Here is a 13,248-nt window from a genome sequence, read left to right on the forward strand (position 1 = left end):
TAATAATTATTTGTATTGCCTCAGGATCCTAAAGAGGACTTAGGGCCTCATAATACTAAGCACTGTACAAACAACCACCATAGAGACTGTCCCTGCCCCAGGGAACTCACTATCTAAGATTCAGACAATATACAACAGGTGAATAAATACACAAACTGGTCAGGGAAGGAGAAATAAATCATAATAGAGATGGATGTGATTATATTACTTTGTAGCAACAGTGGGCTCAGTAGCCACAGGAGTTTGTCAGGATGTTACACCAGTGGTTCTCAAACTTCTGTACTGGTGACGCCTTTCAAATAGCAATCCTCTGAGTGCGCCCCCCTTAGAAATTAAAAACACTTTTTTATATATTTAACATCATTTTAAATGCTGGATGCAAAGCGGGGTTTGGGGTGAAGGCTGATAGCTCGCAACCCCCCATGTAATAACCTCATGAACCACCGAGGGGTCCCAACCCCCCCACTTTGAGAACCCCAGTTTACATGATAAATTTAAATTTGCCTTTTTTCATATCCATGCTTTAAGTTTGAGAGTCTTCATAAACTGTAATAATATGAAAAGCTCTATTTCACCAGGCTGTACATTTTAGCACATGACTTTGATTACACAAAAGTTCTTTGTATAAATCAACAACAAATAAGATCAATTGTGAATAAAATAAAAACTCACCTCATTTCCACCAACAGCTTTGGTTAAAATCACAGCAGAAGACACAGGAGGCGGCATACAGCCTACTGTCTGCAAACTAAACACAAAAAAGGAAATGCAATATTCACTGCAAGACACTAGCACTAAACAACCATCAAAGCTGAACAAAAATGATTATTTATCACAAGCTCAACTGTCTAGTGGTTAGAGCACAGCACTAGGAAGCAAGACTTTTACGTGTTCTGTTATCATCCATGGCACTGTGATCATCCCTGCTCTGTGATCCTGAATAAATCAGTTAACCTCTTAGTGACTCTGTTTCCCCATCTGTACCACGGAGATTATAACGCTTACAATTCACAAAATTGAGTCTTGATTTATTTATGTGTGTAAAGTGCTTTGAAACACCACATCTATAATGGAAAATATGCAACATAAGACGTATGCATTTATTTTTCTATAGAAGATACCATGTTCTAAAAATATGGACCATTAAGAAGGTGGCAGAGGGAGAAGATGTAGGTTCATTATTTTAGGTTCACATTGTCCTCTTCTACTTTTAGTTAAAACATATTTTAAAAACACCACTAAAATTTTTATTTATTGTATGTTTAGAGAAGTTGTCAAGTGTTTCATCTTCATATGTATTTTCACTCTCTCTTAAAACTCTCAGAAGACTGAAGATAAACATTTTCTTCCTTACTGGTTTTTTCTACATCTATTAGTCAAACATCAATTGCTTTTCCCCCTAATTTTTAGGGACGCAGAAACTAAAATAGCTGTGATGCTCACATCCTCGTTTGTGCATCAATGATGCTTTAGTAATGTGTATAGTATATTGTGAATGCTACTGCAGAGTGAGCACAAGAGAAAAATAGGAGGTAAACTTTTTGTTTGTTTTAAGTACATCCCACAAAAATAGTAAAATGTACAAAAATTAATCACTGATTATTTTAATTATATATTTAATATGAGAACATGCCACAGCAGATTACTATAAATTTAGGAGGTTAAGTTTTAGGCCTAAATACTTGACAGTGTGTCTTTTGAAAGTAAGGGATCTTGAGTTCACGTACCAGGACAATGGTAGCTACTATGGCTTAAATAAGTTTTATATTACATATGCAATATTGCAGGCATTACATCAGTAAGATCACAATACCCTAATCTTGCAGGGCATCTTCTATTCACAGTCGCTAAGCTTACACAAGTAGTGCCTCTGGTTTTACAAGATATGCAACAAGAGTTCAGACTCCGCCCATTAGGACTTGAGGCTGGTAAGGGCAACAAAACCAGCTAAGGCTCTTAACTGATAATGGGCCCAACTTAAACTTTCCAGTATTTGTGTTTCTGACCCACTGTTCTGGTTCAAGGCCATCTCTAGACATTAACTACTATGAATTTTAAAGTGTTAGCTCACACTCAGAGATGTAGTATCAATACACCTTTGGTGTTAATATCACTTTATAAGCCAGCACAGAAAGAAACTATATTACAGAATAGATTTGCTGTTAGTGAATGCTTAGAAACATGAGAAAAAATATAAATGAGAAGGAATGGATAAAGGATGATCAATTCAGTCACAGTTACCATTGTTAGAGAAGGAAACGGCAGATGATGGAAAGGAGCGTTATATGGATCCAGTCATGCCAGGTTTGGAGTACCTCCTTTGAGGTGGTGAGTGCCCTCAACGCCTAATAATGCCAGTTGGAGTTAAAAGCATTTGGTGTTTTTGCGGGATCAGCTCTAAATTTTTATTTATTTATTTTTAAGAGGCAATATATATATATATATATATATAAACAGTCTGGCAAGTTGATGGTGGCTCTCTAAAAGCATTTATAAGCATCACAAAAAGCATATTTGTTCATTAGATCCCTGTGTAAAAATGGCCGTAAATGCAAATTTGAGAGAAAAACAGCGTTTAGGAAGTTGCATGTATATACCCCTGTGTATTAAGATAAGAATGCATCCCTTAAGGACTAGATCGGCATGAAAAATGTCATCAAAAGGAAGAGGGGAATGGGGATGGTAATGCAGAGAGTGGGAAGAGAGGAATCAAAACTCCTTGCACTTTGCAGTCTAGCAAATGAGACTGTTCTGTGTTAGGACTGAATTTTGACAGGCTATGATGATGAGAAAGCCTGTCACCGGTCTTGCTGGTGCAAAACCTTTGCACTCATATTCACTGTAACTGTTTTTATGCTTCACCAAGTCTAAATTAATTCTGATACACTGGCATGCTTCTACTCCAACTGATCTATTGACACCATTATGAGGAACAGCGCTAACATTTCCTAAATGATGTTTTTGTTGTCTCAAATTCAACGTCACTTGTAATGTGTGCACCACTTTATACTTAGAAAAACAGAACAGTCTGGAGAAATACTGAAACAAACAGCAAAAACAGCTCTATTTTAAGGACATACACACATGTGCAGCTTTACAACTAAGATATTTACACGGAGGATTGTTCTGAAGCAACACCAAACTATTGGAACAATGGGGTTTCTTTCCAGTGGATGGAACAGCACTGCTCTCTATTTACAACTGGGATATTTCTAACACAATAGTTTATTTTTATATTTTATTTACACAGCAAAGCCTGGTGATTCTTGCTATATAAGTTTGATTTTGATGCTTCTCTATTTTAGGATTTTTTGTACTGTTTATTATCATATCATTTATGGTGTCACTTTGTATCTATAAACATTTGTTTGAAGATTAGACAAATTCATTTAAGACCATGCCTTTTATTCTCATGATAAACAGCCACTACTTAATTCATCATTTCAAAGAATAAGAGATTTGTTCCAACATAAAAACTCTAATTTTTTTTCCACCACTTGGCGGAAGAACCAATATTGAACAATCATCTGGATGTGTACAGTGTGATGCTAAATACACACAATACTTGTAACACATATGTCACATATTGTGCTTTTTTAAAAGTATTCATAGATTTAAGCCTCTCTTCAGCAATCACTTTTTTCCATACGTCTTGAAATCAAGCATAGCAGCTTCGACAGACTGCATGTCAAAGAGAAAGCTGATCTGTTGCAAGCTCCCTACAAATGAAATTAGCTGACAAGTCTTTCTAAACATGAGACCATAATTCTGAAAGGATAATCTTATGTGTACTTCTTCAATAGCAAGTGTCAAAGCATGAAACTACACAGTGAAATCTCTTCACTATATAACTGTTAAACACATATTACTGGTACAGCAGCCCTTAATAAGTAGCCATAATATATTTCACTCTAATATGTTTAAACATACCCTTTTAAAAGCCATTCATTTATAGGTGTGACTGATAACACTTGAAGAAAAAGCCATATTGCTGTTGGGAAGAACACAAGTGTAAAGATCTGGACAAAAAGATGTAGTTTCACATGCATCAAAGCACTTGTCAGCTCCTGCAAAACAAGAAGAGAGGAAGCTGCAGTCATAACAGCAAAGGTAAGTTCACATTTGGGCTGTTTGAAATAGGGTCACCTTTACATTAAGACAAAAATGCACGCATTCTAAGTCTTTTAGAAGTCTATTCTCCCCTTCAAAACCATTAACACCAAGGCTCACAAAAGGGTCTTTTGTCAAAATATTTCTCACTGTTGCTAACACCAGCTCAGCTCCCATTATGGTAGGTTAGTGCAGAAAAATCTCTGGCTCTGTCACCCTTCCAAGAACTGTGTCAGCTGACAGCCCGTCAACACTAAGGCTCCCACTGTTAATACTGGTTTGAGCACTGGCCTGCTAAACCCAGGGTTGTGAGTTCAATCCTTGAGGGGGCCATTTAGGGATCTGAAGCAGAAATTGGGGATTGGTCCTGCTTTGAGCAGCGGGTTGGACTAGATGACCTCCTGAGGTCCCTTCCAACCCCGATATTCTATGATTCTATGAATACCACAAGGGAGATGAACTAATGTAATCAATATGGAGACAATTTTAAAAGTTTCTCTAGTCTAAACAGAGCCAACAAGAGTGTAAGTCTCTTGCATGCCAACAGAAAAGGGCCTTTACACTGCAGAAAGACTCACAGGTATGTTTTCGCTAGTGAAAAGTTAAAACTCACACAGCAAATTAATTCAGCGTCAGTTTTTATTTGTTCAGCATCCCAGAAATGCTTAAAAACTGACATACACCAGAACCATCGACGGCAAATTCGTACCAAGTAATATTAAGGTTTGGAAGAACTACACAGAAAGAACGCTGAGGCTATGACAAACTAACAAAAGCAAGAAAATTCAGAGAAATGAGGAGCAAAATTCAGCTGGGTGCAGGAAAAATAAATAAGACTTTGTTGTTACACAGCACCTTTCATCAGAGACCCTCAAAGCACTTCACAAGGGTGATTGAAGATTATTACATATTTCCCTCTTAACTATGTGTCTCTTCGCATTGGTACTCTTGTTGTGCAACAATTCTCTTAGTAGTTTTGTATATACATTTCCTTTCAAACAAAAGAAAAATTCTTGTTGTCAGATCAACTCTTTCTGAATGTAATAAATCTGAATGGAAATGGATCACCCTAACCTATTTAGCTGTCTCCCTCAGAAAAACACTGGAGTCCTTTTCAGTCACTTTACTTAACTGATATCTAATGTAACTCTTATGAGAAAGCTAATTTGTTAGGTTTCTCCAGCTATCTTTAATTAGGTTAGATATGTCAGATTCTACATTTTAAAAAATGTAGAAAGTCTAGTTCATTGCACATACATAGTAGTCACTTTTTAAAACGTAAATTTGTATCAGCTGGCAGTGGATTCTTTTTCAAGCAGCTTAAAGAGTAAGGGCCTGTTGAAATTTTTAATTTTAAAATTTAGCCACCTTTAAGAAAAAGGCAATTTATAAATAAAAAACAAACAAACAAGCTTTAAGACCCACACTAAGGTCAAATACTGCATCTTTATCCACCACTGAAGAAAATAAAAGTTTTAGAAATATAAGGGATTCAGCATCGGAACCTTGTCAGGTATTTTTGCCTTCTCTTAACAAACTAAAAGTGTTTCCCTCAAACTTGATTAAAAAAAAACCCACAACATATTTGATCTAAAAATCTGCCCCTTTTTTCTATTTGCAAGGTGTTCTCAGGAAGTCACGTAGCCCTGAAAACAGGGATTTATAATATACACTGACAATATCATCACAAAAGAAACAATATATTAATTTTTTGTTTAAACACATAAGACCTCTAAGAAGTGAAAATATTTTTAAAGAATGGAAAATCGTCAGTAAGAAAAAGGGCCTCTTTATCCATGTGAGACTGATCACAATGCAATACAATCTGTGAAGAAGCATTAGAATAGCATCTTCTTAACCAGCATTGCATATCAACTACTGCACTACAGATAGTCTCATCACAGTACGACGTCATCTTTTCTTCAACAAGGAGAACAAAGATGAATAGAGGGTTCATCACCAGCAAAGGAAAGAATTTTTTTAAAGACCAGATGAGGTGAAAGAATACAGAAAGTGATTAAAGTATAGCTATTTTAAAAGCAAGGGTTTTTAAAAAAAACAAAACACAAAACTATTACATATGCTAAAATCCCAAATAATTAGAATAGGAGAATTATCTGGCCATTTGTACATTCCGTCTTATTTCTTGCCAGGTCCGAAAAGTTCTGTCCCACCACAAATCATTCACTAGGCCAGTCCAAGACCCCTTGTACAGTGTATGGGTGGCAATGTCACACTCACCCCATAATCAGTCTGGGTGAGTGTGACATTGCCACCCATTGCTGGATTTTAGAACTGTACAGTATTATACAGTTTTCAATAGTATCATCTTATATCTTTTGGGAAATGCCCTATAAGGAACCCAAGATAGGTTTCATGAAAATTGCTGTAGAAGCGCATGTAGTGGTGCCACACTTATAGGATAGGCCTTTGTAGACTTGAACAGATGGGAGTGGAGGAAGAGATTTGCATTACAAGAAATATATTCCCCAAAATTATTGGTTTTTCAATGTCTTTGCTGGTCACCTTTAAGAGGAGACCCTTATAAAGGATACATTTTGAATCATATTGTCACAGTCCATATCATGGATACAAAGGAAAGGAGTGAATAAGGAGCCTTTACCCTGTTGTGCATCTCACAAAAAGGCCTGTCAGAATTTCAGTCGGTGCACTTGAGAAAATGCAGAGACTACTCTCTCAGGACACCTCAAAGGGGCAGGGGAAGCTGCCAAACCATAGCCCCACCCCTCCCTGCACAAGCCAACAGAGAAAGCTACACTATCTCCCCAACATATCAGGACATTCAGGGCATTTCTGTGCCACCCAAGCTCCCACAGGGGAGCACAGTTCCACTCCTCCCTCTAATCAGGACAGTGAGCACAATATGGCCTTTTGTGTGTCAGTACCTACACACAGTAAAACCTTTTTCAATGACTCGTCAGATTCCCCACTGTACAACTGTAGCCACTAACCAGATATTCAGGAATATGATTTCAAATTCTAGGTCTGTGGGGACTTAGTTAATAGAGCTCTTTCAAAGACCAAACCAGCCAATAAACTGAAAGCTGAATGGGCGTGATGGTATGGGCAAATATTCTGCTCATGTATCATGACTACAGAGTTATTACTACAAATATAAACTTCTCTCTACTTATGGTAATTCATGTTTTTGAAAATACAACCAAGATGCTTTTTGTATGTGCATAAACAGAGCTATACCAGTAAGCTGCCCACTGCTTTGTAAAGAACTTCTGAATCCACATCTACAATAGCATTGTTGAGCATGAGTTCTGTTTTCCTGATAACACTGAACCATGAAGGATAATATTAAAAAAAAAAAAAAAGCAAGCATATCTTAGTTTATGAATGAAAATAAAAATCTGGAAGTGTGAACATTTTGTCTATTAATGACATAAAATTTGTACAGTTTCTTATGATTTTACAGAATATACTGAATGCATGCTCCATTAAAATTAACAAATGTAAAAACAAAGTGATCCCAATACACGTACACACACACTCAAGAATTGATAAAAACCAAAAGAGAAAATAACTTGCACTGCAACTCAAAATACTGTAACATTAAAATATGGGAAGACAGGTCGATGCAAGGCAACTTACATCAGCCTAATTGAGTAAGACCTAAGAGTCTACATTAAAATTTCGCTCCCGCCGACATAACTGCCCCACTGTGGCAGCTTAATAACGCCACCTCTGCGAGCAGCATTGAGTTATGGTTGACGTAGCTAGGTCAACGTAGCATCACTGTAGACACTGCATTGTTTACATAACCTGTCACTGGCTTTCAGAAGCTGTCCCACAATGCTCCACACTAACAGTACAATCGGTACAAGGTCTCCTGATGAGGACGCTCACTGATGACACAAACGAGTATAGTGTGGACCCGCAAAAGTGATTTAATTACCATGGCGGCTGTATGCCATCATAACTTAGGTCAACATAATTTTGTAGTGTACATATGGCCTTATTCATGTTTATAAATTGCTTTGAGGTCCTTGGATGAAAAGATGCCATGTAAGTCCAAAGCTGGGCTTGAAAAGTTTATTAGGCACTTAACTTGCCAAGCACTAAACCTACTAGACAAAGGTAGATACAAAAAATGATTTGCGTGGGGAGGGGTGCCTCACCAGCCAGATACAAAAGCCAAGCCCTTCTGCCACCCTCACTTGCTGGCATGTCTACCACAGTACTGTCCCTGGACAAGGTGTGGGGCTACATCTCTCATCAGCTTCTAGTTAGCAGCTGTTTTATTAATTTGAAGCATCAAGACTTGAAATTACTGAAAGGAAAAAGGACCTTTCCATTTCTTCCCTGCACTTCAGGAATTCCTGCCTGCTGAGAGAAGAGAACTCAACTACACCACCACTTCCCAGCCACTGTTTTTGGGTCCTCTTCCCCATGAATAACTCCAGAGCTAGCTTCTGTTAGTATTAATTGGTTTTCCAGGTGAAAGGATGAAACTGACATGATTCTTGACAGTTTCACTGATAACCACAGGCTTCTGAAATAGCAGCAATGAAACCAACCAGAGAGATTAATTTCACTGCTGCCATAACCCCGCAAAACCATGAGAATCAACAGTGGCGCTGGAACAATCTGACTATAGACTCAGGATGGCATTAATTCAGACTTGGCTCCCATTTGGAGGGTTATCTTCACAACCATAAGCTTAGAAACTTAAAACAAAATATGAAAGCTTAAATTCTGCAGAATTCAATAATATAGTTTGGCTCAATAGCCAAGAGAAACTTCCCACTTAACAAAGGTGAGCAGGTAAGTAGGTTTGTCAAACCCTGGTACAAAGTATTAGCCAAATTACTGATTTCATCATTGCTTTGCAGCTAGCTAAATTACTTACTTAAGCAGGTGAATTAGGAGCTATTTAAGTTATCCTCTTAAGTAACAGATCAAATCAGCCAACAAAGTGAAAAGGAACAGAGAGGCTGCACAGGCAGAGAAGTGCAATGGTTCTCTTTCAAGTAAGGTCACCTGAGATGCGCTGGCAGACAAATTTGACAGAAAACTGCTGCATCCCTTCACCCAGTCACCAAAGTTTTGCAGGCAACTAGGCAACATTTCTTAAGCTACTTGAGACTTTTTTCCCCCCACCAATTTTTCTTTTTTTAAAGTAAAATGGGAATAAGAATTGAAACAGGCTCAGGCACCCCTGAAGCACTACTGAGTGTGGCAGCAGAGTCAAAGCACAAATGCAGCAATATTCCTTTGAAGTTCAGCATTCCACCAAGCACAACTGAATATATGAGAATCTTCTAGTAAACTGTTCCCAAGCCATGGAGCTGCAGAGAAACTCTTCTGGGACCATTATTCCAGGCAATAAACTGCTGTAGCAACTGCTACCCCTTAGGCGTCCACCTCTGCAGCAGTTTGAAGCCACTGGATCATCATAAGCATGGATCCTGTAGCTACTTGCTCAGTCAGCCTCATTTGGGGATGATGCTAAGCCTTCGCTGTAGTTCATAGAGGCATGGAGGCTCCATTTACATCCTCTCAATCTCACTAGAGATTGACTGTGGGATTTCTGCAACAATAAAGTGTCTTGTGCAGACCCTCCACAGGTGAGTGAATTTCACTCAGTATGTCCTGCTCCTCTCTCCTTCTGGCGCTGTGTAATTTTTTTAAAAACACACAAACTAGTTATGTACACATGTAACTTTCACATGGTTCCATTAGTTATCTACCAACAAAAAAGAGTCAGTAATTTGATGTGCCTAACTACATTCAGGCCTGTTCAAGATCAGCCCAAACTTCTAAAATAAAATAAGAAAGAACCAAAGAGAACTTATTTACAGTACCTCAGTTTTTAATGAGAGTCCACTGTTAAAGAATATAGCTGAAACAGCAATATATGTTATGGTAATTTCTGGCTTCAGTGGTCCTAAAAAAAACAAAACCACAGAAACAAAGTGAACCACTTAAGGAAATAACACTATAAAAAGTTATAATATACCAAAGTAATTAAATATTTCAGAATGTAGAGAAATATTTGGAGTACTTTGATCATTAACTTTAAAGTCTGTTTAAAAGACTAAGTTTTGCTATTTAAGTGAATGTCATTCTTATTTTAAAACAAAAACAAACAAGACTAATTAACGGAGAGAGATAGCAATGAAAGGCATGATGCAATGAAAAGTATGCCTATGTATACAATACCTGTTGGTTACCCTGGGGCAGATTCTGCCTTGCCTTAATGCGGAAATATTAAGTGGTAAGTGGCAAATAAGGAGCCTTCTCCCACCTCTGGGCTGCACACATATGGGCCAGTCAGAATTGCAACATGTAGCAGCCAGCAGGTTGACAGGTTGGCTGGCTGCACAGTGGAATGCAAGCTATACCCCTACACAGGGCTCCCTGGGGCCGTGTAGTACACCTCCAGCTGTATATGATTTCTAAACACACTAAGGTCCCAATCCAGCAGTTAGATCTGCATGGGCAGACCCCGGCACCTCCAAGGAACCCCACTGAATCAAAAGCCTATGTTTGTACACTCTTTCAAAGGAATTAACATTTTTCACTCTTATAAAAATGACAAATACCCTTTTGGGGTAGGAACCATGCCTCATGTGGGAATGCTGAAAACAAAAACCCAGCCTCCATTTTTAAACATTACTAATGGAGTTCTGACCACGCTACTATCTTATTTTAAAATTATCTCTTTCCTTTTTATTTCATACTTTTAGTAGTACTAATCTGACATGACTAAAATTGCAGTAGCAAGCAGGCAGGCCTTTACGCTCTACTCCAAAAGAGGAGATCCTGTCTCCTCTCGCATATGAAAGATACATTATTGACGGTCATGGAGAAACTGAATCCTCTACACAAGTCAATGATCTCAAAGTTCATAGAGAGCTTGATTCTACACTGAATCCACCCAACTTCTGCATTGCTGGAGACAAGCTATTTACAGAGAAATCCTGGATTTACATAGGCCTGACTCCAGGAGATACAAAAACAGTCTGTGTATTACATACAAAACACCTTACACTATACACAACTTTAAAAAAAGTCAGGAAAAAAATTGGGACTAGCAAGACTGAATTCCCCACATTTGAAACACATCCCTTATATAATACGATTTGCCATTGCTTAAAACTTGAGTGTGATTAAATGTTATTTGTCCAGTATTAGTGTCACTCATTTGGAAGGAGGTTCCTTAATTTTGGACTCATTTTAGGTCATTTTAAAGTGTCTCCTCTCTCTTGTGATCAGGGATTCTTTTGGTGTACATTTCAATGAGACACTTACAAACCTCACTCCAAAAAACCACCCTTCTCTTCAAGTTGGACAGCTGCAGAAAAATCCACCCTTCCCGACTGAGCAAGGTTGGGCTGGTAGCTCGCACTGTACCGCCATTCAGTCCCGGCACACGGAAGTCGCGCCCGGGTCTCAGTGCAACGTGTCAGCGCGGGCCCTGGAGCCGCAAGGGAGCCCTGTGCAGGGGGCTCCGCGGCCCATAACCTGCGCACGGGGGTGGGGGGGGGGGCAGGGGATTTTGCCCAGTTGCTGGAAGCAACGGCCACGCTTGGCGGAGTAACGCTCCACTCCTGGGGCGGCAGGATGCTGTGCCCTGAAAGTAACCCCGGCGTTGGTCTGGTTCCCCCCAAAACTTGTGATCTACGGCAGGGGACGCTGCCCCCACCCGCTCGGGTTCAGCCCCTCGCTTGCCTGCCTGCGAACGAGCCGAGAGGGGGCTCGGCGAGGGGCGCCGCGTAGGGCACGGCCGGCACCTGTTCAATGCCCCCCACCTCTCTCTCGCTGGCTTGGCGAGCCCCTGGCGGCAGCCGGCGCGGCCCGGGATCGGACTTACCCCCTTTCACCCCAACGGCGGGCTCCAGCTTCGCCACGGCGATCACCAGCACGATCCCCAGAATGAACCATTCTTTCCGCGTCCGCTCCAGCAGCCCCATGCTGCGCCGCGCCGGCCGCCCCCCCCACGCGCGCCTTTGGCCCCTGCCCGGCGGCGCTGCTGCAAAGGGCGGGCTCGGAGCCGGGCTGCCGCGGCGGCGGGCAGGAGCCGGGAGTAGTATCCAGCGACAGGGAAAGTCTCACTGAGCGCCGCCATCATTACCACGCGCCTGCTAATAGACTCGCACCGGCTCCCGCCGCAGCCCCGAGCTCCCCCCCCCCGCCCAGGCAAGGGAACGCCGGCCGGCCGGGCGCCGCGCGAGATCAGAGGGGGGTCGGGCTGCAGCGCCCGCTGCCTCCGCGGCGCGGAGTTACGCGGCTACCCCCGGCGCGGGCAGTTCCCCTAGCTCAGGCGGGCGCCGGCGGCTGCAGCCCGGCCAGCGCGCGAGGACCGCGGGGCAGCGCCAGGGAGCTGCTCCTGCCGCCCGGGGAGCCCCCTCCAGGTTCCGTGGGCGGCGGGGCTGGCGCCCGTGCGGGAGGCTTATGCGATTAGGGGGCTGCGCGCTTTTTTGATACATTACAATGGGTCTGTGACGCCCGGCGTTTGACGCGCGAGCCGGGGGGAGGGGTGACTCGGCTGTTCAGTTCTTGGGGTTGGAGGCTTTCCCCGGGGCCGGGCTGGGGGAGCGCGCGCTCCTCCTCCTCCTCCTCAATCGCAGCTGGGCCCGCAGTAAAGGGGCGCCTGGGGCAGGGACGGCCACGGCGCGAGGGAGAGTCGGAGCAACACGTGCGCCTTCCTCCCCAGCTACCTTTGCAAACCAATGGGCGCGTTTGCAGTGGGAGGCTGGTTGCTGGAATGACTCGCTTCTTTGTTCGTGGCAGGGGGTGTGGAAAACTCCCGTATGCAGCAGGGGAGACTAGGCTGTAATCAGCAACCGGTGCGTGTGCTGCACAATCTGGCAGGAAACAACTGTTGGCAAAGAAGGAAGTTTCAGGTTCTGGAAATTGTCTGATAAAATGTAAGAGTGAATTACCGTTAAAAGTAGGCCTCCATCCACTGGCCTTTCAGGATTCTTTTAACTACCAAGCAAGGAGAGCATGGACCCATCCCTTAGTTTGTAGCCACTAGTTGCCCAGAGGGCTACACCGGCCAAAATTCAAGCAAAAGTTCAGTGTTTGTCACCTCCAGGCTCTACCAGCACAGCAAGTTTTTCTTCACCCAGGAGACCACAATTAGTGGCCTTCCAGAAGTGG

The 13,248-nt window shown here is 41.8% G+C and overlaps 1 protein-coding gene across 3 annotated transcripts in view; it reads right to left on the reverse strand.

The window, feature by feature from the left end:
* The window catches only part of SLC10A7 (solute carrier family 10 member 7), a 198,738-nt gene extending 186,443 nt beyond the window's left edge, over window positions 1-12,295 (reverse strand). Inside the window, exons 1-4 of one of the 3 annotated variants that reach the window (XM_073341293.2) lie at window positions 11,957-12,295; window positions 9,945-10,027; window positions 3,931-4,067; window positions 673-748 (exon numbers count right to left, since the gene is read on the reverse strand). In XM_073341293.2, coding sequence (XP_073197394.1) covers window positions 673-748; window positions 3,931-4,067; window positions 9,945-10,027; window positions 11,957-12,056 — 396 coding nt within the window. In that variant the 5' untranslated portion in view covers window positions 12,057-12,295. The remainder of the gene's footprint in view (window positions 1-672; window positions 749-3,930; window positions 4,068-9,944; window positions 10,028-11,956) is intronic. The other 2 variants (XM_073341294.2, XM_073341295.1) reach the window with 2 other exon arrangements.
* Window positions 12,296-13,248: the final 953 nt, after the last annotated feature.

This window comes from Lepidochelys kempii, chromosome 4 (genome assembly GCF_965140285.1).
Source record: "Lepidochelys kempii isolate rLepKem1 chromosome 4, rLepKem1.hap1, whole genome shotgun sequence".
Classification (NCBI taxonomy): Eukaryota; Metazoa; Chordata; order Testudines; family Cheloniidae; genus Lepidochelys; species Lepidochelys kempii.